At 43.3% G+C, this 24,627-nt stretch overlaps 1 protein-coding gene across 5 annotated transcripts in view; it reads right to left on the bottom strand.

Annotated features, from left to right (window-relative positions):
* Positions 1-24,627, bottom strand: part of ptpn13 (protein tyrosine phosphatase non-receptor type 13) — a 144,635-nt gene that overhangs the window by 105,954 nt on the left and 14,054 nt on the right. For all 5 annotated transcript variants that reach the window (XM_014138916.2, XM_014138917.2, XM_014138918.2 and 2 more), the window contains one exon: positions 11,716-11,835. In XM_014138916.2, coding sequence (XP_013994391.2) covers positions 11,716-11,830 — 115 coding nt within the window. In that variant the 5' untranslated portion in view covers positions 11,831-11,835. The remainder of the gene's footprint in view (positions 1-11,715; positions 11,836-24,627) is intronic.

Raw genomic sequence — 24,627 nt, 5'->3', positions numbered from 1 at the left:
TGATTGGGCAAGACAAAAGATTTGTGCCTTTGAACAGGGTATGGTAGTAGGTGCCAGGCGCACTGGTTTGTGTCAAGAACTGCAACACTGCTGGGTTTTTCACACGTAACAGTTTTGTGTGTATCAAGAATGGTCAACCACCCGAAGGTCATCCAGCCAACTTGGCACAACTGTTGGAAGCAGGCCAGAATCTGAGGGCAGGGGGGTGTGGGGTGTTACTCCATATTAGGAAGATGTTGCTAATGTTTGGTATGCTCATGTATGATTACATGTAGAAAATGAAGGTTTTTTTGGACATGGTTGACATGCACAGGATTCCGATTGGCTAATAAACATTGCATTGCATTCCCATCAACTAACCAAGGACACAGTAGAGCATGCAATCTCAATGCGGATAGTTGTTCGTTTTGGTGGTAGGGGAATGTTCTGGACCATTGTGTAGTAAGAAGTTACTTCAATTACATATGGTTCTCATTGCAAATCCTTCACTCAGCATTCTATAACCATGCACATGAAGTCACAATTTGGACGACATGGGTCCTGTTATGTCTGGCAAAAACCAAACACTGCATTCCGCAGTAAGAACCTCCAATCAATGGTCAAGCATGGTGGTGTTAGTATCATGGTGTGGGGATGCTTTGCTGCCTTGGGATCTGGACAACATGCCATCATTGAATGAACCATGAATTCTGCCCAGAAAAAAAAAAATCTGAGAATTATACAAGGAGAATGTCAGGCCATCTGTCTGTGAGCTAAAGCCCAGCTGGGTCATGCAACAAGACCATGATCCAAAAGACACAAGCAAGTCTACATCTGAAAAGCAACATTTTAAAAAAGTCCTGGAATGGCCTAGTCAAAGTCTAGACCTAAACCCGATTGAGATGTGGCAGGACCTGAAACAAGAAGTTAATGCTGGAAAATCCATAAATGTCACTGAGTTAAACCAGTTCTGCATGGAAGAGTGGGCCAAAGTATATCCAGAGTAGAGATAGGTATGAGTAGTCCACCACTCAAACTGACGTCAAAACTCAATCTTCTACCAGAAATCACATTTCTTTTCAAATACTGTAAAACTATTTACATTTGCTGTGACTTTTTTTGGGTTATTACATGATTCCATATGTGTTATTTCACAGTTTTGATGTTCTCACTATTATTCTGCAATGTAGAAAATAGTAAAAATAAAGAAAAACGCTTGAATGAGTAGTTGTGACCAAACTGGTACTGGTACTTTTGACTGGTACTGCACACACACACGTACGTATGTGGACACTCCTTCAAATGAGTCGAATCGGCCATTTCAGCCACACCCGTAAAACAAAGGCCCATACAGAAATGGTTTGTCAAGATCCGTGTGGAAGAACTTGACTAGCCTGCACAGAGCTCTGACCTCAACATCAGGCCCGATCTCACTAATGCTCATGGCTGAATGTCCCTGCAGCAATGTTCCAACATCTAGTAGAAAGCCTTCCCAGAAGAGTGGAGGCTGTTAGAGCAGCAAAGGGGGGACCAACCCCATGTTAATGCACATGATTTTGGAATGAAATGTTCGACACACACACACACACACACACACACACTGTTAGCCTAAGGCTAAATGTGCAATTTTTTTCCCAGTACAGCCTTTGTTCTAAAAATAGCTTATTTTTTTTTATTTGAGTACCAGGGGGGAAAAAAATCATGCAAGTACTTGGAACAGTCAAAAAAGGTCAAATGCCCATCCCTATATGGGAGATACTGATCAACAACTACAGGAAGTGTTTGGTTGGAGTCATTGCAGCTAAAAGGTGGCATAACCAGTTATTGAGTGTAAGGAAACAAATTCCCTTTTCACACAGGGGCATTGGGTGTTGCATAACGGTTTACTAAATACATGGGGAGTATCCATATGTTGGACTCATTTGTTCACTCAGGTTCCCTTTAAAAATAGGTTTTGGTTGAAGATCTGATAACATTCAGTGACTAAAATATGCAAAAAGTAGAGAAAATAAGGGAAATACTTCTCCATGCATGAGGGGCCTAGACCAAGGCTACATTTCACATTCATTAACGAAGGACAGTAGCATTCTGAAATGGCATGCCCGACTATCCCCTCACCACCCTGAAGGTACAGGCCAATTACACAATAACCACACTGGGCAGGCCTGAGTCAAAGAGGGAGGAAGGAGACTGTCTGTCTCCTGTAGGAGGATTCCTGGAAATCAGGAACACAATCCTCCAACTGGGATTTCTTTGAAAACCTTAGTTTGGAAAAGTTACCGGAATTGTACAACCCTACTTCGAGGATCATATGACAGAAGCTGGGTATTGTCCTCTGACCCTAGTGACGCAGACAATCTACACAGAGTCTCCCATCTCTGTGTCTCTACAGTGACCGGTCTGATGATGATATCAAGGATCTTTGCATAGATGACCAGTATGTGGTCAAAAAGGCTGGCCGACCCACGGCCCGAGAGACCGACCCACGGCCAGAGAGACCGACCCACGGCCAGAGAGACCGACCCACGGCCAGAGAGACCGACCCACGGCCAGAGAGACCGACCAAAGGCAGCAGAGCCCTTTGAACCTCCATGTTGTCAATACAGACAACAGGCAGTGGAAAATAAAGCATCCTTTGTATGAAAGTCTGTTGGCCAGCACCACAACCCCCCCTAACCTTATCTGTTGAACACTGGGGTTGTGCAGGCTGAGGTACCAGCAGCTTGTATTGTGGAACATCTCACAAAGCTCAATAGGCAACTTGCTGGAGATGACAAATTAGTCAATCAATAGAAAAATATAATTAATCATATTTCTATAAGTCAAATCTGCCACACATTTCCTTGAACATCACACTACAAAATATAGGCTACATTGTTTTCATTGAAGGACTAACGAAGGATGAGAAGGGCAGAGAACCACCTAGAATGAAGTAAAGAAAACATGGTTCAGTGGAGATGTTGAGGAAACTTTACTCCCTTAACAGCTAATATGAAGAAGTCCAGTAAGTAAAGTCTTAATGGATTCACTTTTAAATATGTTCATAAATCAAAAATGGATGGAGAGCCTCAAATCACAGAACTCAATTAAACTAAAAAAAAAAATGTAAAAGGCTGAAATGCTCAAGAGCAGTTCCATTGTTAGGAATGCCAAACCATCATATGGAAGCGCTAACAGACTTAGCGCTAACAGAGTCTAAAATCCCACCCTACTCCTTATATAGTGTACTCTTTTTGACCAGGGCCAATAGTGCTCAGTGCACTATATGGGGAACCAACTGAGATGCATCCAGAGCTTAGAATGCCAAAGACAAATATTTCCACATTAAGTGAGGTAACGAGCTAACTTAGCTAGAGGCAGGATCGCTGTGGTTTGGAAGAAAGTGTGTGTTTATATTTTGACCGGGCATTAGAACTATGACATATTCTGTTTGACATCTGCTATGATTTATCTCACACCAAACAGTAGGCTTACTGGCTCACATATTATAAAACTAAAAATAATAAAATAAAACAAGTTTTAAGAGGAGTAGGTGGTTAAGTCCCTTGACTCGTGAGCCTACCAATCGGTTAAAGGAATAGTCACAAAACCTTTAGGTAGCTACATACTGCATCTTCATGACGTACTGAAACACATGTCATTTGTCCAGCATTTGTTGTCCTCTTTTGCAGGTTAGTGGCAGAAACACAAAAGTGACATGGGCACTCGGATATGCACGCAATCATACACAACGTCCAAATATTATTTTAAAAAATAAATAAAAAAATAAAATAAAAAAAATAAACACACACACACACACACACACACACACACACACACACACACACACACACACACACACACACACACACACACACACACACACACACACACACACACACACACACACACACACACACACACACACACACACACACACACACACACAGTTGAAGTCAGAAGTTTACATACACTTAGGTTGGAGTCATTAAAAGTCATGACCACAAATTTCTTGTTAACAAACTATAGTTTTGGCAAGTCGGTTAGGACAACTACTTTGTGCATGACAAGTCATTTTTCCAACAATTGTTTACAGACAGATTATTTCACTGTATGACAATTCCAGTGGGTCAGAAGTTTACATACACTAAGTTGACTGTGCCTTTAAACAGCTTGGAAAATTCCAGAAAATGATGTCATGTCTTTAGAAGCGTCTGATAAGCTACTTGACGCCATTTGAGTCAATTGGAGGTGTACCTGTGGATGTATTTCAAGGCCTACCTTCAAACTCAGTGGCTCTTTGCTTGACATCATGGGAAAATCAAAAGAAATCAGCCAAGAACTCAGAAAAAAATTGTAGACCTCCACAAGTCTAGTTCATCCTTGGGAGCAATTTCCAAACGCCTGAAGGTACCACGTTCATCTGTACAAACAATAGTACACAAGTATAAACACCATGGGACCACACAGCCGTCATACCGCTCAGGAAGAAGACGCGTTCTGTCTCCTAGAGATGAACGTACTTTGGTGCGAAAAGTGCAAGTCAATCCCAGAACAGTAGCAAAGGATCTTGTGAAGATGCTGGAGGAAACGGGTACAAAAGTATATATATCCACAGTAAAACGAGTCCTATATCGACATAACCTAAAAGGACGCTCAGCAAGGAAGAAGCCACTGCTCCAGAACTGCCATAAAAAAAGCCAGACTACAGTTTGCAACTGCACATGGGGACAAAGATCGTACTTTTTGGAGAAATGTCCTATGGTCTGTTGAAACAAAAATAGAACTGTTTGGTCATAATGACCATCATTATGTTTTGATTATTATTATTATTATTTGACCATGCTGGTCATTTATGAACATTTCAACATCTAGGCCATGTGCTGTTATAATCTCCACCCGGCACAGCCAGAAGAGGACTGGCCACCCCTCATAGCCTGGTTCCTCTCTAGGTTTCTTCCTAGGATTTGGCCTTTCTAGGGAGTTTTTCCTAGCCACTGTGCTTCTACACCGGCATTGCTTGCTGTTTGGGGTTTTAGACTGGGTTTCTGTACAGCACTTTGAGATATCAGCTGATGTAAGAAGGGCTATATAAATACATTTGATTTGATTTGGAGGAAAAAGGGGGAGGCTTGCAAGCTGAAGAACACCATCCCAACCGTGAAGCACAGGGGTGGCAGCATCATTTTGTGGGGGTGCTTTGCTGCAGGAGGGACTGGTGCACTTCACAAAATAGATGGCATCATGAGGAAGTAAAATTATGTGGATATATTGTAGCAACATCTTAAGACATCAGTCAGGAAGTTAAAGCTTGGTCGCAAATGGGTCTTCCAAATGGACAATGACCCCCAAGCATACTTCCAAAGTTGTGGCAAAATGGCTTAAGGACAACAAAGTCAAGGTATTGGAGTGGCCATCACAAAGCCCTGACCTCAAAAACAAATGTGTGGGCAGCACTGAAAAAGCATGTGCGAGCAAGGAGGCCTACAAACCTGACTCAGTTACACCAGCTCTGTCAGGAGGAATGGGCCAAAATTCACCCAACTTGTGGGAAGCTTGTGGAAGGCTACCAGAAATGTTTGACCCAAGTTAAACAATTTAAAGGCAATGCTACCAAATACTAATTGAGTGTATGTAAACTTCTGACCCACTGGGAATGTGATGAAAGAAATAAAAGCTGAAGTAAATCACTCTACTATTATTCTGACATTTCACATTCTTAAAATAAAGTGGTGATCCTAACTGACCTAAGACAGGGAATTTTAACTAGGATTAAATGTCAGGAATTGTGAAAAACTGAGTTTAAATGTATTTGGTAAGGTGTATGTAAACTTCCGACTTCAACTGTATGTATGTATGTATGTATGTATGTATGTATGTATGTATGTATGTATGTATGTATGTATGTATGTATGTATGTATGCATGTACACTAGTGCAGAGTGGCTTTACACTTGGCTAGGATGCCATCTCAACAATAACCAAGCCTTGCAGGAGTGTTTGAATCAAAAGACTGGCAGAAACAGTTTCTCAGTCATGGAGTTTTTTCCACTCTACCACTGCCATATATAAAAACGTGTTCTGGCCCGTACCGTACTTGAATCGACATGGCACAAGATTTGTAGCACTGCCTCTTGTGGTGTAGGAATGACAGTCCCTAACAGTAGTAAGACAGCTCTTCAGATACTGGGGGACTGTACCAAGCACGATTTCATGGTCTAATCCAAGCATCAGCTGAATGACTCTTTCATCAACTGATAGCCACCGTAGTTCACTGAGCTGAGAAGGGCCAACAAGAGCCCGAGGGAGAAGATTCAGAATGACCCTTGACATTATAGTCTAAGCTGCCTGTAGCTTGTTCTTAAATGAACAAATGGGAGCTTCTGTACCATGCAGTCAAAGTGAGGCTGCACGAACACTGCTGCAAGTGTTTTCAAGGTCCCTTTCTGTCTAGAAATGTGGCCTTTTTGACTAGAAACTTCACTTTCTGGTTGACCTTGGCAATTACTCCCCTGTCGGGAACCTGTCTTGTTCACATCCTAACTATCTAACCGCTGTGTCACCAACCATGACTAACACCTGATGATCTACCTAGCCTAATCTTAAAGCCAAATAAAGGGGACCCCGTTTTCCCCAAATGAAGAGACAGCTTGTTGTCTGAGCCAGTTACTGACACTCGTCAGTTCTGCATTAAGCTGGCTCTCAACCAAACTGTTGTATTTTAGCTTATTTATTTATCAAATAAAGGTACATTTTCAAAAACAAATGCAACAGATATTCAGAGTCTGAGGGACAACCAGGAAAAGCTGAATGAAGAGGAGGTAGGAGACGATAGAGGAGAGGACAGATGGTAGAGGAGAAAGATGGGGACAACCAGGAAAAGCTGAATGAAGAGGAGGTAGGAGACGATAGAGGAGAGGACAGATGGTAGAGGAGAAAGATGGGGACAACCAGGAAAAGCTGAATGAAGAGGAGGTAGGAGACGATAGAGGAGAGGACAGATGGTAGAGGAGAAAGATGGGGACAACCAGGAAAAGCTGAATGAAGAGGAGACGGCAGAGAAGACGAGAGAGGAGAGACAGTAGGAGACAGCAGAGACATGGTAGAGGAGTGGTCAAAGTAACACAGGATCAGAGGGGTGTGTGGAATCAAAGCATGATGCAACGCTGCAGAAAGCGAGAATGAATGCCGAAACGTATTTCCTTTGTTGGCGCTGTAAGAGGCAAAAAAGGGTACTTATTAATCGCGTTTGTGGACATGGAATCTTAATTCAATGTTTTGGGAATCAGTAATCAACACAATTTCAGAAAGTTAACAGATTTATATCCCTCATGCCTAGCTTGTTTTTGTTTGGGACTAGATCCATGAAATCAATATATTGATCCGTCTCCGCTTGCGGCAAAGAAATGTCTAACATTCTTGAAATCAGATCGTCCCCCCTACTTTAACACTCCGGATAAATGAAATGTATACACTGAACAAAAATATAAACGCAACATGTAAAGTGTTGGTCCCATGATCTGAAATAAAATCCCAGAAATGTTCTATATGTGCAAAACGCTTATTCCTCTCAAATTTTTGTGATTTTTTTTGTTTACATCCCTGTTAGTGAGCATTTCTCATTTGCCAAGATGATCCACCCACCTGACAGGTGTGGCATATCAAGAAGCTGATTCAACAGTATGATCATTGCACAGGCGCACCTTGTGCTGGGGGACAATAAAATGCCACTAAAATGTGCAGTTTTTTCACAACACAATGCCACAGACGTCTCAAGTTGAAGGAGCGTGCTATTGGCATGCTGACTGCAGGAAAGTCCACCAGAGATGTAGCCAGAGATTTGAATGTTCACTTCTCTACCATAAGCCACCAACGTAGTTTTGAGAGAATTTGGCAGTACGTCTAACTGGCCTCACAACCGTAACCACGTCAGCCCAGGACCTCCACATCCGGCTTCTTCACCTGCGGGATCGTCAGACCAGCCACCCGGACTGCTGATGAAACTGTCAGAAACTGTCTCAGGTAAGCTCATCTGTGTGCTTGTCGTCCTCACCAGGGTGTTGACCTGACTGCAGTTTGGCGTTGTAACCGACGTCAGTTGGCAAATGCTGACCTTCGATGGCCACTGGCATGCTGGAGAAGTGTGCTCTTCAAGGATGAATCCCAGCTTCAAGGGATGGCGTTGCGTGGGTAAGCGGTTTGCCGATGTCAACGTTGTGAAGAGAGTGCCACATGATGGCGGTGGGGTCATGGTATGGGCAGGCATAAGCTACGGACAACAAACACAATTCCATTTTATTGATGGCGATTTGAATGCACAGAGATACCGTGACGAGATCTTGAGGACCATTGTTGTGCCATTCATCCACGCCACCATCACCTCATGTTTCAGCATGATAATACACAGCCCCATGTCGCAAGGATCTGTACACAATTCCTGGAAGCTGAAAATGTCCCAGTTCTTCCATGGCCTGCATACTCACCAGACATGTCACCCATTGAGCATGTTTGGGATGCTCTGGATCGACATGCATGACAGCATCATCAGTTCCCGCCAATATCCAGCAACTTCGCACAGCCATTGAAGAGGAGTGGGACAACGTTCCAAAATCAACAGCCTGATCAACTCTATGCGAAGGAGATGTGTCACCCTGCATGAGGCAAATAAATGGTGGTCACACAAGATACTGACTGATTTTCTGATCCATGCCCCTACCTTTTTACTAAGGTATCTGTGAACAACAGATGTATATCTTTATTGCCAGTCATGTGAAATCCATAGTTTATGGCCCAATTAATTTAATTACTTCCTTATATGAACTCATTAAAAATCTTTGAAATTATTGCGTTTATATTTCTGTTCATTGAAGCTAGATCCCTTTGGACAAGATTTTACTTAACATCAAAAATGAGACATCTAGCATTCCCACTTCCAAATCATAATAATAATAATAAAAGTAATGAGTGAAATGTTTATTAATAAAAAAAATTGTTGATGTTTGTCTGATTGTATGCATTGCTTTTTTGTGAGTACGTGTGTATGCAACAAAGGGGGAGTGTGAATTTATTAATTGTATTATGCATTGTGATGAAATTGTACTTACATATGTAATAGTTCATTCAGATTGTATTTAGACCCCTGGACTCCCCCCCATTTTGTTAAGTTGCAGCCTTTTTCCAAAATGCATTTAAAAAAATCCTCAATCTACACACAATACCCCATAATGACAAAGTGAAAACATAACAGAAATACCTTATTTACATAAGTATTCAGACTCTTTGCTATGAGACTCGAAATTGAGCTCAGGTGCATCCTGCTTCCATTCATCATCCTTGAGATGTTTCTACAACTTCATTGGAGTCCACCTGTGGTAAATTCAATTGATTGGACATGATTTGGAAAGGCACACACCTGTCTATGTAGGGTCCCACAGTTGACAGTGCATGTCAGAGCAAAAACCAAGCTATGAGGTCATAGGAGGTCATAGGAGTTGTCCGTAGAGCCCCGAGACAGGATTGTGTCGAGGCACAGATCTGGGGAACGGTACAAAAACATTTCTGCAGCATAGAAGACTCCCAAGAACACAGTGGCCTCAATCATTCTTAAATGGAAGTTTGGAACCACCATGAATCCTCCTGGAACTGGCCACCCGGCCAAACTGAGTAATCGGGGGAGAAGGGCCTTGGTCAGGGAGGTGACCAAGAACCCGATGGTCACTGACAAAGCTCCAGAATTTCTCTATGGAGATGGGAGAACCTTCCATAAGGACAACCATCTCTGAAGCACTCCACCAATCAGACCTTTATGGCAGAGTGTACAGACGGTAGCTACTCCTCAGGAAAAGGCACGACAGCCCGCTTGGAGTTTGCCAAAAGGCACCTACAGGACTCTCAGACCATGAGAAACAAGATTGTCTGGTTTGACGAAACCAAGATTGAACCCTTTGGCCTGAATGCCAAGCGTCACGAATGGATGAAACCTGGCACCATCCCTACAGTGAAGCATGGTGGTGGCAGCATCATGCTGTGGGGATGTTTTTCAACGGCAGGCACTGGGAGACTAGTCCGGATCGAGGGAAAGATGAACAGAGTAAAGTACAGAGATCCTTGATGAAAACCTGCTCCAAAGCTCTCAGGACCTCAGACTGGGGTGAAGGTTTACCTTCCAAAGGGACAACAACCCTAAGCACACAGCCAAGACAACACAGGAGTGGCTTTGGGACAAGTCTCTGAATGTCCTTGAGTGGCCCAGGCAAAGCCCGGACTTGAACCCATCTAACATCTCTGGAGAGACCTGAAAATAGCTGTGCAGCGACGCTCCCCTTCCAAACCTGACAGAGCTTGAGAGGATCTGCAGAGAAGAATGGGAGAAACTTTCCCAATACAGGTGTACCAAGCTGGTAGCGTCATACCCAAGAAGACTCTAGGCTGTAATTGCTGCCAAAGGTGCTTCAACAAAGTACTGATTAAAAGGTCTGAATACTGATGGAAATGTTATATCAAGTCCACCTGGTCGTGCTGCTGCTCCACTTTCAACTGTTCTGCCTGCAGCTCTGGAACCCTGACCTGTTCACCGGACATGCTACCTTGTCCCGGACCTGCGGTTTTTGACTCTCTCTACCGCACCTGCTGTCTCTAACACTGAATGCTCGGCTATGAAAAAGCTAACTGACATTTACTCCTGAGGTGCTGACCTGTTGTACCCTCGACAACTACTGCTTATATTTATCTGACCCTGCTGGTCATCTATGAACGTTTGAACATCTTGGCCATATTATAATCTCAACCCGGCACAGCCAGCAGAGGACTGGCCACCCCTCATAGCCTGGTTCCTCTCTAGGTTTCTTCCTAGGTTCTGTCCTTTTCTAGAAAAAGTCAAGAGGTCTTAATACTTTCTGAATGCACTGCATATAAAAAAATATATAGTTACCACAGCCATGGAGACATGGAGACATAGTAGAGAAGAATCATGAGTCATTTAAATAAACCATCATCCTGGGTCACTGTCTCAACAGGACCATAGACTTTCTGGGAAATGTGTAAATGAGATGAAAATTAGAGAGATAGAAAGAGAGGCGAAAGAAAACAGAGGGTATTTTGTGGGCTTTGTGTTTGTTGTGAGGAAAACAAAATGGAGACCGATACACAACAGTTAACATAACAAGGATGGTTATGCTGAGAAGGGAGAGAAAGAAAAAGAACAGCGAATGACAGAAAGATAAAAGGCTTCAACTCATCTGATCAGACCAGATAAACCAGGGTAACTGGATGACGCAAAGAAACACACACACACACACACACACACACACACACACACACACACACACACACACACACACCTCTGAATCTCTCTGGTGTGCACTGGCAGAAGTGTCTGGACAACGAGCTCTCAGCAGTCTCACTCCCTAAGGTATACACAGTGAACTCTGGTTACCTAGCGATATGTCGCGGCTGCAGTAGCTTCACTGAATAATGTCAGACTCGCTTTATGCTCAACAGGCTGGTCTCAGGGGATACTGAAACTTTGATGAATCTTGTGATTACTGTAATCACATATTTATTTATAAAGCACTTCTTATATCAGCTGATGTCTCAAAGTGCTGTAGAGAAACCCAGGCTAAAACCCCAAAACAGCAAGCAATGCAGGTGTAGAAGCACGGTGGCTAGGAAAAACTCCCTTGAAAGGCTAGAACCTAGGAAGAAACCAGGCTCTGTCTGAGGGGTGGCCAGTCCTCTTCTGGCTGCTATATCAACGTACCTCTTCTGAACAGCTCTTGGAGGCTCTCGGCACTCTGACTGAGGACAGCCCAGACCTCTTCCTCCTGAAGGGGACCTCCTCGCACCTCCAGAGCTTCAGCCAGAGAGACATGCATCGTCCCTGGAAGGAGAAAATAGACACACACATTATTAAAAACATGCTAAGTGGGGACATTGGCTTACAGTATATTGCTTTATATAACAAAACCAAATAAAAATATAAAAAAAACATGGATTTGCATCATCCCTGAGGGACAGAAATAACTAATACATTTAAAACATACTTTAGCGGTTTGTTATAATTGGGGGGGGTCATTCCAGGGAGTGGGGATCTCCTGTAAACAGATCTTATGTTATGGGATTCATTCTTCCACATGAGATTTAAAACCGCGAAGGGAGAGGAGAGAAAGAGGATAAAGAATGCAGTGTCACTACTCCCAACACCAGCACTGTAATACGGGCTAGTTCTCCCATCATATCGTGCTCTCCTCAGCTGACGTATCGCAACCGCCCGCTGGCGTATCGCAGCGGCCCGCTGGCGTATCGCAGCGGCCCGCTGACGTACTTATAAAAGCCAGGGAGTGTGAGGAATAACAACTCCCTCTAAGAACACAGGAGACTATTATATAAGAGAAGCACCCAAAAATGTACCAAAGACTCCAGCCACCCGAAACTTGGACTGTCCCCCATGCTACAGTCTGGCAGGCGGTACCGGTGCATCAAGGCTCAGACCAGACTCGCACAGCTTCTAGACTGTTAAAATGGTTAATAACTACTGCTCTACTACAGACTAGCCACACTGACTGTGCCCATCAACAGGTCTCTACCCACTCAGACAACCTGCGCTGCTGCTAAAATGATTGATTAAATAACCATTACCCTGCTGTCCATTGATTATTGAGTGTCATTACATTAGTTGTTATTTATTCTACTACTAGTCAATATTACTCCTGTTTACATGTAAACTCAGAAAAAAGACAGAAACGTCCTCTCACTGGTAAATGCGTACGTTTATTTTCAGCAAACTTAACATGTGTAAATATTTGTAAGAACATAAGATTCAACAGACAAACTGAACAAGTTCCACAGACATGTGACTAACAGAAATGTCATGTGTCCCTGAACAAAGGGGGGGCGGGGGGGGTCAAAATCAAAAGTAACAGTCAGTGCTTCTACACCTGTTCAGGGTTTCAGGCTGGGTTTCTGTACAGCACTTTGTGACATCAGCTGATGTAAGAAGGGCTATATAAATAAATTTGATTGGAGTATCTGGTGTGGCCGCCAGCTGCATTAAGTACTGCAGTGCAACTCCTCCTCATGGACTGCACCAGATTTGCCAGTTCTTGCTGTGAGATGTTACCCCACTCTTCCACCAAGGCACCTGCAAGTTCCCGCACATTTCTGGGGGGGGAATGGCCCTAGCTCTCACCCTCCAATCCAACAGGTCCCAGATGTGCTCAATGGGATTGAGATTGAGAGTACAGGCCTCAGTGTAACGCTGATTCCGTCGACGATAACCACGAATCCGACCATCACCCCTGGTGAGACAACCGCAACTCGTCAGTGACGAGCACTTTTTGCCAGTTCTGTCAGTTCTTTGTGCCCATAGGCGAAGTTGTTGCCAGTGATGTCTGGTGAGTACCTGCCTTACAACAGGCCTACAAGCCCTCAGTCCAGCCTCTCTCAGCCTATTGCGGACAGTCTGAGCACTGATGGAGGGATTGTGCGTTCCTGGTGTAACTTGGACAGTTGTTGCCATCCTGTACCTGTCCCGCAGGTGTGATGTTCAGATGTACCGATCCTGTGCAGGTGTTGTTACACGTTGTCTGCCACTCCGAGGACGATCAGCTGTCCATCCTGTAGCGCTGTCTTAGGCGTCTCACAGTACGGACATGGCAATTTATTGCCCTGGCCAGATCTGCAGTCCTCATGCCTCCTTGCAACATGCCTAAGGCATGTTCATGCAGATGAGCAGGGACCCTGGGCATCTTTCTTTTGGTGTTTTGCAGAGTCAGTAGAAAGGCCTCTTTAGTGTCCGAAGTTTTCCTAACTGTGACCTTAATTGCCTACCGTCTGTAAGCTGTTAGTGTCTTAACGACTGCTCCACAGGTGCATGTTCATTAATTTATTATGGTTCATTGAACAAGCATGGGAAACGGTGTTTAACCCCTTTACAATGAAGATATTTGGATTTTTATAAATTCTTTGCAAGACAGGGTCCTGAAAAAGGGTTGTTTCTTTTTTTTCTGAGATTATATATTACCATTGGTATATTCCTGTCAGTATTTATTATATTCCTTCTACTAGTCACTTTTCAGCCCTGTTTGCATGTAAACTGATTTCACAAAACATTAGGATCAGGTTCCTAATATTAAGTTGCACTCCATTTTGCCCTCAATTCGTGGGGGCATGGACTCTACAAGGTGTCGAAAGCATTCCACAGGGATGCTGGCCCATGTTGACGCCAACGCTTCCCACTGTTGGTGTTAAGTTGGCTCGATGTTCTTTGGATGGTGGACCATTCTTGATACACAAACTGTTAAGCATGAAAATTTCAGCAGCGTGACACTTCTTGACACAAACCAGCATGCCTAGCACCTACTACCATTGTTCAAACAAAGGCACTTAAATATTTTGTCTTGCTCATTTTAATGGAACACACAAAATTAATCTCAATTATCTCAAGGCTTAAAAAAAGAAAATCCTTTAATTGAAGTGGATTTAACAAGTGACATCAATAAGAGAGCATAGCTTTAATCTGGTCAGTCTGTCATGTTCCTAATGTTTTGTACACTCCGTGTACATCCTACTACCAGTCACTTTATATGTATAAACCCACATCAACCACTCTAATACCCCTGCATGAGTGGTATAGCGTTTGGCTGGAGCAAGGAGTTTGAGTAGCCAGGCAAGGGAAAGAACTTTCAAGTTAAGAATGTCACTGTCCCTGTTTAACACCGGTTTTATCCTGTCCATGTGACAAATAAACTCTGAATCTATTAAAACATTAGCAGGGGTTAAAACAACAAAAATCCCATGACTGAAACTGAAGTCGATCTCAGATCGATTGTCTGGGGCAAAGTTAACCTCCCCTTTCATGTAAACTGTATTTGTAAACAAGAGCAATTGAGAGACAAAAAAACGTGGCAGCATGCTGAACGAGACGTTCGGTTGTATTTTTTTGTAAAGTTGTTTCCTTACAAAGTTGGATTTATATACACTTTTCGAACCTGTGACCGCTACCATCTGTCCCGGGATACTGCCAGACCAAAAAGCCTGAAGTTGTTTGCCGTAGCTAGCTATTAGCCTAGCTGGTAGCTATCAGTATCAAGCTAGCAGGGTTTCCCACGAACAGCTTGAACACAGTCCGCGACGTGGTTAGCCCTTATGGATGGGACTATCAGTATAAAGCTAGCGTGGTTAGCCCTTATGGATGGGACTATCAGTATCAAGCTACCATCCTAGCTGGGAGCTATCAGTATAAAGCTAGCGTGGTTAGCCCTTATGGACCGTGAAGGTGTCCCATGCTAATTGTGGCTGTATTCCCTGCTGCCTGTTGCTTTTTTTCCCTGTAATCTGATCTGGCTGGAACTGCGTTGTGTAGCTACCATGGTTAGCCGATGCTGCTACCAACAGTACGTGCAAAGACACTGCTTTAGTGTTCACCACTGTGAGGATTTAAAAAGGGCACATTTCAGCTTTTGCAATTTGTGTAAGCTCTTTTGTTCACTTAGTTGAGAATTCCGCGTAAGGCGAGAGACACTGAAGCCCAGCTAGCCAGCTTTCTCAAACGGAGGTCGCCATTGTACGTTTTCAACGCTGCAGGAGCTGTCTTTATTTTGCTTTATTCCTGGACAATGTGGACCGCCCAGTCTTTCAATGTAGCAACTGTTGCTCGCAGAGGACTACAGGGGCAAAGTGGCTATTCTTCGCAAACAAGTAGCAAACCAAGAGCTCCCACCCTCAGACCGTGAGGCTGTCAGACTCCGGTCCATTCATCATCCACGATGGATACTACTGCTGGCGGGGGCCCCGCAGCCCTTCGGTCCTCGAGGGGTTTCAAAAAAAAGATAATCACTCAACGTGAAAGAATGGCCGGACCTCCTCAGCCATTGCACCAACTGTCGTCATCTGCAGTTCTATTGTAAGAAACATATTGGTTCCCAGGGCAAAAACCTTGTGCTATCCTGGAGCACGAGTACGGGACATTACAAGGCTGCTTCCAACTGTTTTATGACAGATGCCGGGAACTGACGCTGTCGTAATCCATGTAATCAGAGTTTCCAAGATGACGCAGCAGTAAGACGTGTTTGTTTTTGTACCATGTAAATATTCAGTATTTCTTTTTTTGTTGCCAATCACCGTATTCTTATCGGCAGACTCAACAGCCTTGGTTTCTCTTATGACCGCCTCGCCTGGTTCACCAACTACTTCTCAGATTGAGTTCAGTGTGTCAAATCGGAGGGCCTGTTGTCCGGACCTCTGGCAGTCTCTATGGGGGTGCCACAGGGTTCAATTCTCGGGCCAACTCTCTTTTCTGTATATATCAATGTCGCTCTTGCTGCTGGTGAGTCTTTGATCCACCTCTACGCAGACGACACCATTCTGCATACATCTGGCCCTTCTTTGGACACTGTTAACTAACCTCCAAAACGAGCTTCAACGCCATACAACACCCCTTCCGAAGCCTCCAACTGCTCTTAAATGCTAGTAAAATGAAATGCATGCTCTTCAACCGATCGCTCCGCACGCCCGACTGGCATCACTACTCTGGATGGTTCGGACTTAGAATATGTGGACAACTATAAATACCTAGGTGTCTGGCTAGACTAAACTCTCCTTCCAGACTCGCATTAAGCATCTCCAATCCAAAGTTAAATCTAGAATCGGCGTCCTATTTCGCAACAAAGCCTCCTTCACTCATGCTGCCAAGTATACCCTCGTAAAACTGTCATTACAAAATAGCCTCCAACACTCTACTCAGCAAATTGGATGCAGTCTATCACAGTGTCATCCATTTTGTCCCCAAAGCCCCATATACTACCCTCCACTGCGACCTGTATGCTCTCGTTGGCTGGTCCTCGCTACATATTCGTTGCCAAACCCACTGGCTCCAGGTCGTCTATGGGTCTTTGCTGGGTAAGGGTCCACCTTATCTCAGCTCACTGGTCACCATAGCAACACCCACCCGTAGCACGAGCTCCAGCAGGTATATTTCACTGGTCATCCCCAAAGACAACACCTCATTTGGCCGCCTTTCCTTCCAGTTCTCTGTTGTCAATGACTGGAATGAATTGCAAAAGAAAAATCACTGAAATTGGAGACATATCTCCCTCATTAACATTAAGTGTCAGCTGTCAGAGCAGCTTACCGATCGCTGCAGCTGTACACAGCCCATCTGTAAATAGCCCATCTAACCAACTACCTACCTCATCCCCATATTTGTTTTTCTGCTCTTTAGCACACCAGTATTTCTACTTGCACATCCTCATCTGTACATATCACTTCAGTGTAAATTGCTAAATTGAAATAACTTCGCCACTATTGGCCTATTTATTGCCTTAACTCCTTATTTCATTTGCACACACTGTATACAGATTTTTCTATTGTTATTGACAGTATGTTTGTTTATCCCATGTGTAACTCTGTTGTTTTTGTTGCACTGCTTTGCTTTATCTTGGCCAGGTCGCAGTTGTAAATGAGAACTTGTTCTCAACTGGCCTACCTGGTTAAATAAAGGTGAAAGAAAAAAAATGTAAAGAAAAATGTGGGGTCAAACGACATCAGGAGGGCTAGCTCAGAACTTATGAAAATGTATTTTAAAAGAACTGATTCTAGCAATGAAAGATTATTTTTTTTTTAAGTGGCCAATTATCTCAGGTAAGGTACCATCGTTGAGCTGTGGATGTGAAAGATTCAGCAGGCTAGTGGCAATACACATCTGGACACACACACACACCACACTGTAGCACTGTTGGAATCACTTTCATAGATTCGTTTGATGCCTTTTGGAAACAGAAGATGCTCTACAGGAGTCCATCCAAATCATCTTGGCTCCTCGAGTCTGTCCACAGATAGATAGATAGATATCTCTCCACACACACACACACAATAAATAAATGAGGAACATTTACTGTTATGGATGTGACACTGTGTAAAATGAGTGTTTATACTGTATATTAAAGATTCCTTCACCAAAAGTCATAATACCTTTGTCATCTAAAATGCATCTCAAAGAACCAAGAAATGCACAGTTTATTGAATAGTTATTGGTTAGGCTGTCAACATGCACCTGTGGGTCCTTTCTTCACCAACAATAAATACACAAAATGTATTTACAATTCTTTCCTTGAAATGAATTAGGAATTAGAGTGCTGCATACCACAACAATTACATAATTATCTGCACTTTCATAATAACACTAGCGATAAAACGTTATGGCAGGGTCCCAAAAGACAGAAAGCAAATGATGACACTGCATTCCAAATTTACAACGATTTAGTCATTTCATTCTATATTATTAAAAATGACAGATGTTTTATTAAAACTTATTTGAAAATGGTACCTCCTCTCCTGGTTGTCCACAAAAGGACACAGAGACTGAACAACTTCACCTGCAGCCACCCAGGCCTGGTCGTCATTGGCTGGCGAGATGTACACAAATCCTGTGTGGTCGTTTCTCCTCAAGAAGTGCATCTCAACAGCATCAGAGTCAGTCTTAAATCGATTACCAGTCACACAAACTGCCTGTGTATATACACCGAGTATACCACGGAATACACAATCCACGTCTCAAGGCATAAAACTCCTTTAACCGGTCTCCTCCCCGTCGCCTACATTTGATTTAAAGTGGATTTAACAAGTGACATCAATAAGGGATCGTAGCTTTAACCTGGATTCACCTGGTCAGTCTGTAATGGAAAGAGCCTAATGTTTTGTAGACTGAGTGTATACCTCTAACCCTAGACTCAGGGACTGATACGCAATTCATTCCCTTGTTTATTTGAGCTAGATGGACTCATTCTTCACTCATCATTGATCATCTCTACTACATCTCTCTATATTGGCGTATGTCATTATGTTGATGTCTTTCCTATGAAGGGTTAAACTTCATTTGTGTCATGTGAAATGGTGTAAAAAAAATTAAATAAAAAAAAAAAACATTATAACCTACCAGTGGAATAGTGTTTGTATTTTAGTATACATTTGTTGTCAGATTGTAAATCACCTAAGGCTTGCCAGTTGCAGTTAACAAGCATGCACAGGGCAGACTACACAGACCAAGATTGTCACTGGGGGGTACCCGTAGTTACTCAGGAAGTTAAACTCAGTATGACCAGTGAAGGTTTCTGGATAAAAAATAAAATATCAGACCTTTATTATGCCATGTGATCACATGCAATGCTCCAGTTAGCAGAACAAGGCATGATTGCAGTTCATATGAGAACGGGAGTATAGATAGATCACACACAGATAAAAATTGCCCGCTAGCTTGTCCAATATTGGTCAAATCCATTACGCTTAGAACGAGTACTGACAAAGAGAGAAAGGAAACCAATCACACACACACACACACACACACAAGCTCTTGATGAAAGTTAACTTTGCACAGAAAGTTTGCATTCAATCATACTCGAAATGAGTCGACAATAACAACCTCTCCTCAAAAAAACATTACGGATGTGGCACTGCCTGTCCAAATCAGTGTTCTTTCTATAATAGCACGGAATGGACAAACATTTCTTTATTGATTCATTAACCTTCCGACTGGGTCAGAAACACAGGGGGACAGATGGGAGTACCAAAACAAGTTGTGTGAGCCCATTGTCAAAAGCTATGAATTCTGGTTGACTGGAAATAGAGCCTTTCCATCCTATCTTGTAGTAAAAAAAATAAAAAATCATAAATGTAGTCTTTACTTCAAAATACACACATTCAATGTAAATCTTTAAGTAGTTTAATAAGGAATTAAGGGATTTTGTTTTTCCATGAGCAGGTTGGCCTTAATATGGAATTGCTCATAAGTAATGCACTAAATAGGGAATAGGGTGTCAATTAGGACTCTCATAGACATGCCTCATTTACAGTAGTTTAACTGCAGAACTAATGTGTTCCACTAAAGACGTGGCTTAAAGCTCTGCTTGGGAAAAACCTATTTGAATTCATTTCATACAGTCAAATGAGGCAAGACCTGAAAACAAGTCTAGACAATGTAGGGTCTACATTCAATCAGCTTCATATCATCGAGGCATGGACTTTATGATGTGCCAAGCGTCAAGTCTGTAGGAAACCTGGCACCATCCCTATGGCGGTGGCAGCATGATGCTGTGGGGTTGTTTTTCAGCAGCAGGGACTGGGAGACTAGTCAAGATCGAGGCAAAGATGAACAGAGAAAAGTACAGAGATCCTTGATGGAAATCTGCTCCAGAGCGCTCAGGACCTCAGACTGGGGTGAAGGTTCATCTTCCAACAGGACAACAACCCGAAGCACACAGCCAAGACAACACAGGAGTCGCGTCAGGACAAGTCTCTGAATGTCCTCGATTGGCCCAGCCAAAGCCCGGAATTGAACATCTCTAGAGAGACCTGAATGTAGCTGTGCAGCAACCCTCCCCACCCAACCTGACAGCACTTGAGGGGATCTGCAGAGAGAAATGGGAGAACCCTCCCCCCCCAAAATACAGGTGTGCCAAGCTTATAGCTTCCTACCCAAGAAGACTCGAGGCTGTATGTAATTGCTGCCAAAGGTGCTTCAACAAAAGTACTGGGTAAAGGGTTTGAATACTTATGTACTGTTGAAGTCAGAAGTTTACATACACTTATGTTGGAGTCATTAAAACTTGTTTTTCCACCACTCCACCACAAATTTCTTGTTAACAAACTATAGTTTTGGCAAGTCGGTTAGGACAACTGCTTTGTGCATGACACAAGTACTTTTTCCAACAATTGTTTACAGACAGATTATTTCACTTATAATTCACTGTATCACAATTGCAGTGGGTCAGAAGTTTACATATACTAAATTGACTGTGCCTTTAAACAGCTTGGAAAATTCCAGAAAATGATGTCATGGCTTTAGAAGCTTCTGATAGGCTAATTGACATAATTGGAGGTGTACCTGTGGATGTATTTCAAGGCCTACTTTCAGACTCAGTGCCTCTTTGCTTGACATCATGGGAAAATCAAAATCAGCCAAGACCTCCACAAGTCTGGTTCTTCCTTTGGAGAAATCCCAAACGCCTGAAGGTACCACGTTCATCTGTACAAACAATAGTACGCAAGTATAAACACCATGGGACCACGCAGCCATCATACCGCTCAGGAAGGAGACGCGTTCTGTCTCCTAGAGATGAACTTACTTTGGTGCGAAAAGCGCAAATCAATCCCAGAACAGCAAAGGACCTTGTGAAGATGCTGGGGGAAACGGGTACAAAGTATCTATATCCACAGTAAAACGAGTCCTATATCAACATTACCTGAAAGAAGCCACTGCTCCAAAACCACCATAAAAAAAGCCAGACTACGGTTTGCAACTGCACATGGGGACAAAGATTGTACTTTTTGGAGAAATGTCCTCTGGTCTGATGAAACAAAAATAGAACTGTTTGGCCATAATGACCAGCGTTATGTTTGGAGGAAAAAGGGGGACGCTTGCAAGCCGAAGAACACCATCCCAACCGTGAAGCACGGGGGTGGCAGCATCATGTTGTGGGGGTGCTTTGCTGCAGGAGGGACTGGTGCACTTCACAAAATAGATGGTATCATGAGGGAGGAAAATGATGTGGATATATTGAAGCAACATCTCAAGACATCAGTCAGGAAGTTAAAGTTGGTTGCAACTGGGTCTTCCAAATGGATAATGACCCCAAGCATACTTCCAAAGTTGTGGCAAAATGGCGTAAGGACAACAAAGTCAGGGTATTGGAGTGGCCATCAAAGCCCTGACCTCAATCCTATAGACAATTTGTGGGCAGAACTGAAAAAGCCTGTGCGAGCAAGGAGGCCTACAAACCTGACTCAGTTCACCAGCTCTGTCAGGAGGAATGGGCCACAATTCCCCCAACTTATTGTCGGAAGCTTGTGGAAGGCTACACAAAACGTTTGACCCAAGTTAAACAATTTGAAGGCAATGCTACCAAATACTAATTGAGTGTATGTAAACTTCTGACCCACTGGAATGTGATGAATGAAATTAAATAAAATCACTATTATTCTGACATTTCATTCTTAAAATAAAGTGGTGATCCTAACGGACCTAAGACAGGGTATTTTTACTAGGATTAAATGTCAGGAATTGTGAAAAACTGAGTTTAAATGTATTTGGTTAAGGTGCATGTAAACTTCCGACTTCAACTGTGAATGTGATTTTATTTTTAATAAATTAGAAAATCTAAAAACCTGTTTTTGCTTTGTCATTATGGGGTATTGTCTAGATTGATCGTTTTTTGTTAGGATGCCAATTGCAGGCTCCCTCAACTTGAGACATATGTGGCATTGTGTTGTGACAAAAAAGGCCACTCGAAAATGTACAGTTGTCCCAAGCACAAGGTTCACCTGTGTAATAATCATGCTGTTTAAATAGCATCTTGATTTCCCACACCTGCAAGTGGATGGATTATATTGGCAAAGCAGAAATGCTCACTAACAGGCATGTAAACAAATACATGACCAAAAGTATGTGGACAGCTGCTTGTCGAACATCTCATTCCAAAATTATGGGCATTAATATAGAGTTTGTCCCCCCGTCGCTGCTATAACAGCCTTCCACGCTACAAGAGCATTAGTGAGGTTGGTCGATTAGGCCTGGCTCACAGTTGGCGTTCCAATTCATCCCAAAGGTGTAATGGGTCAGGTTGAGGTCAGGGCTCTGTGCAGGCCAGTCAAGTTCATCCACACCGATCTTGACAAACCATTTCTGTATAGATTTCGTTTTGTGTACAGGGACATTGTCATGCTGAAACGGTTAATGCCTTCCCCAAACTCTTGCCACAAAGTTGGAAGCACAGAATTGTCTAGAATGGCATCGTATGCTGTAGCATTAAGATTTCCCTTCACTGGAACTTAGGAGCCTGGCTCGAACCATGAACCAGCCCCAGACCATTATTCCTCCTCCACAAAACTATAGTTGGTGCTATGCATTTGGGCAGGTAGTGTTCTCTTGGCATCCACCAAACCCAGATTTGTCTGCCAGATGGTGAAGCGCGATTCATCACTCCAGATTCCAATGGCGGCGAGATTTACACCACTCCAGCCGACGCTTGGCATTGCGCACGGTTATCTCAGGCTTGTGTGCGGCTGCTCAGCCATGGAAACCTATTTCATGAAGCTCCCGACTAACAACTCTTGTGCTGACGTTTGGAACTTGGGGAGTTTTGCAAACAAGGACAGATGACTTCAATGCACTACGCGCTTCAGCACTCGATGGTCCCATTCTAAAGACCTCCTACCACTTCCCGACTGAGCAGTTGTTGCTCCTAGACGTTTCCATTTCACAATAAAGAGCACTTAGCTGACCGCGGCAGCTCTAGCGTGGCAGAAATTTGACGAACTGACGTCTTGAAAACGTGGTATCCTATGACGGTGCCACGTTGAAAGTCACACTGAGCTCTTCCGTAAGGCCAATCTACTGCCAATGTTTGTCTATGGAAATTGCATTGCAATGAGCTCTATTTTATACACCCGTCAGCAATGTGGCTGAAATAGACAAATCCACTCATTTGAAGGGACGTCTACATACTTTAGTATATATAGTGTATGTGCACACAATTCGAGAGAAATAAGCTTTGTGCATATGGAACATTTGAGATTTTTTTATTGCAGTACATGAAACCAACACTTTACATGTTGCGTTTATATTTTTGGTCATTATATATGGGATTTAATACTGTGATTTTATTGCGATTTGATGTTCCAAACATTGCTCACCATACGTCTCCTGCAGAGAGACAAGACAGAGCCATGAGAAAAACTAGTTTTGATCAGTCATGGAAATAAAAGTGCTGAAAACAAATTTGCTCCCAAAATGGAGAACACTTTGTGCCGAGTTTGCAGTGCGGGAGTGGGGGGAATTCATTGTCTCTATAATTAACGGGCAACGGACAAGGCGAAGTGCATCATAGAGGACCCCACACAAAATCTTGCCCAATGTTAAGAATAGAAGCAGGGTAAGTTGTTCCATCAGCCATCAAGCTGCTGAACCAGTGGGACAGGGGACAGATGCAGGCCCAATACCACGGTGGGACAGTAGGCTGCAGGCCTTGAATACAGTATGTGAACCACGGTGGGACAGTAGGCTGCAGGCCTTGAATACAGTATGTGAACCATGGTGGGACAGTAGGCTGCAGGCTTTGAATACAGTATGTGAACCATGTGGGCGATGTAAGATGTACAGGTGGGACAGTAGGCTGCAGGCTTTGAATACAGATGAACATGGGGGACAGTAGGCTGCAGGCCTTGAATACAGTATGTGAACCATGGTGGGACAGTAGGCTGCAGGCTTTGAATACAGTATGTGAACCATGGTGGGACAGTAGGCTGCAGGCTTTGAATACAGTATGTGAACCATGGTGGGACAGTAGGCTGCAGGCTTTGAATACAGTATGTGAACCATGGTGGGACAGTAGGCTGCAGGCTTTGAATACAGTATGTGAAGCATGGTGGGACAGTAGGCTGCAGGCTTTGAATACAGTATGTGAACCATGTTGGGACAGTAGGCTGCAGGCTTTGAATACAGTATGTGAACCATGGTGGGACAGTAGGCTGCAGGCCTTGAATACAGTATGTAAATATGTAAATGTGTGACTTTCATGTTCAGTACAGCATGTAATATTGTTGTGTATTTGTATGCTGACGCCACAAAAAAAAAAAAAAAGGTTTTATGTAAATGGCCGATGAAGTATATCTTACACTAGAG

This window comes from Salmo salar, chromosome ssa13, assembly GCF_905237065.1.
Source record: "Salmo salar chromosome ssa13, Ssal_v3.1, whole genome shotgun sequence".
NCBI lineage: Eukaryota > Metazoa > Chordata > Actinopteri > Salmoniformes > Salmonidae > Salmo > Salmo salar.
The sequence above is the reverse complement of the archived record's forward strand: the minus strand, read 5'-3'. Positions and strand labels throughout refer to the sequence as shown.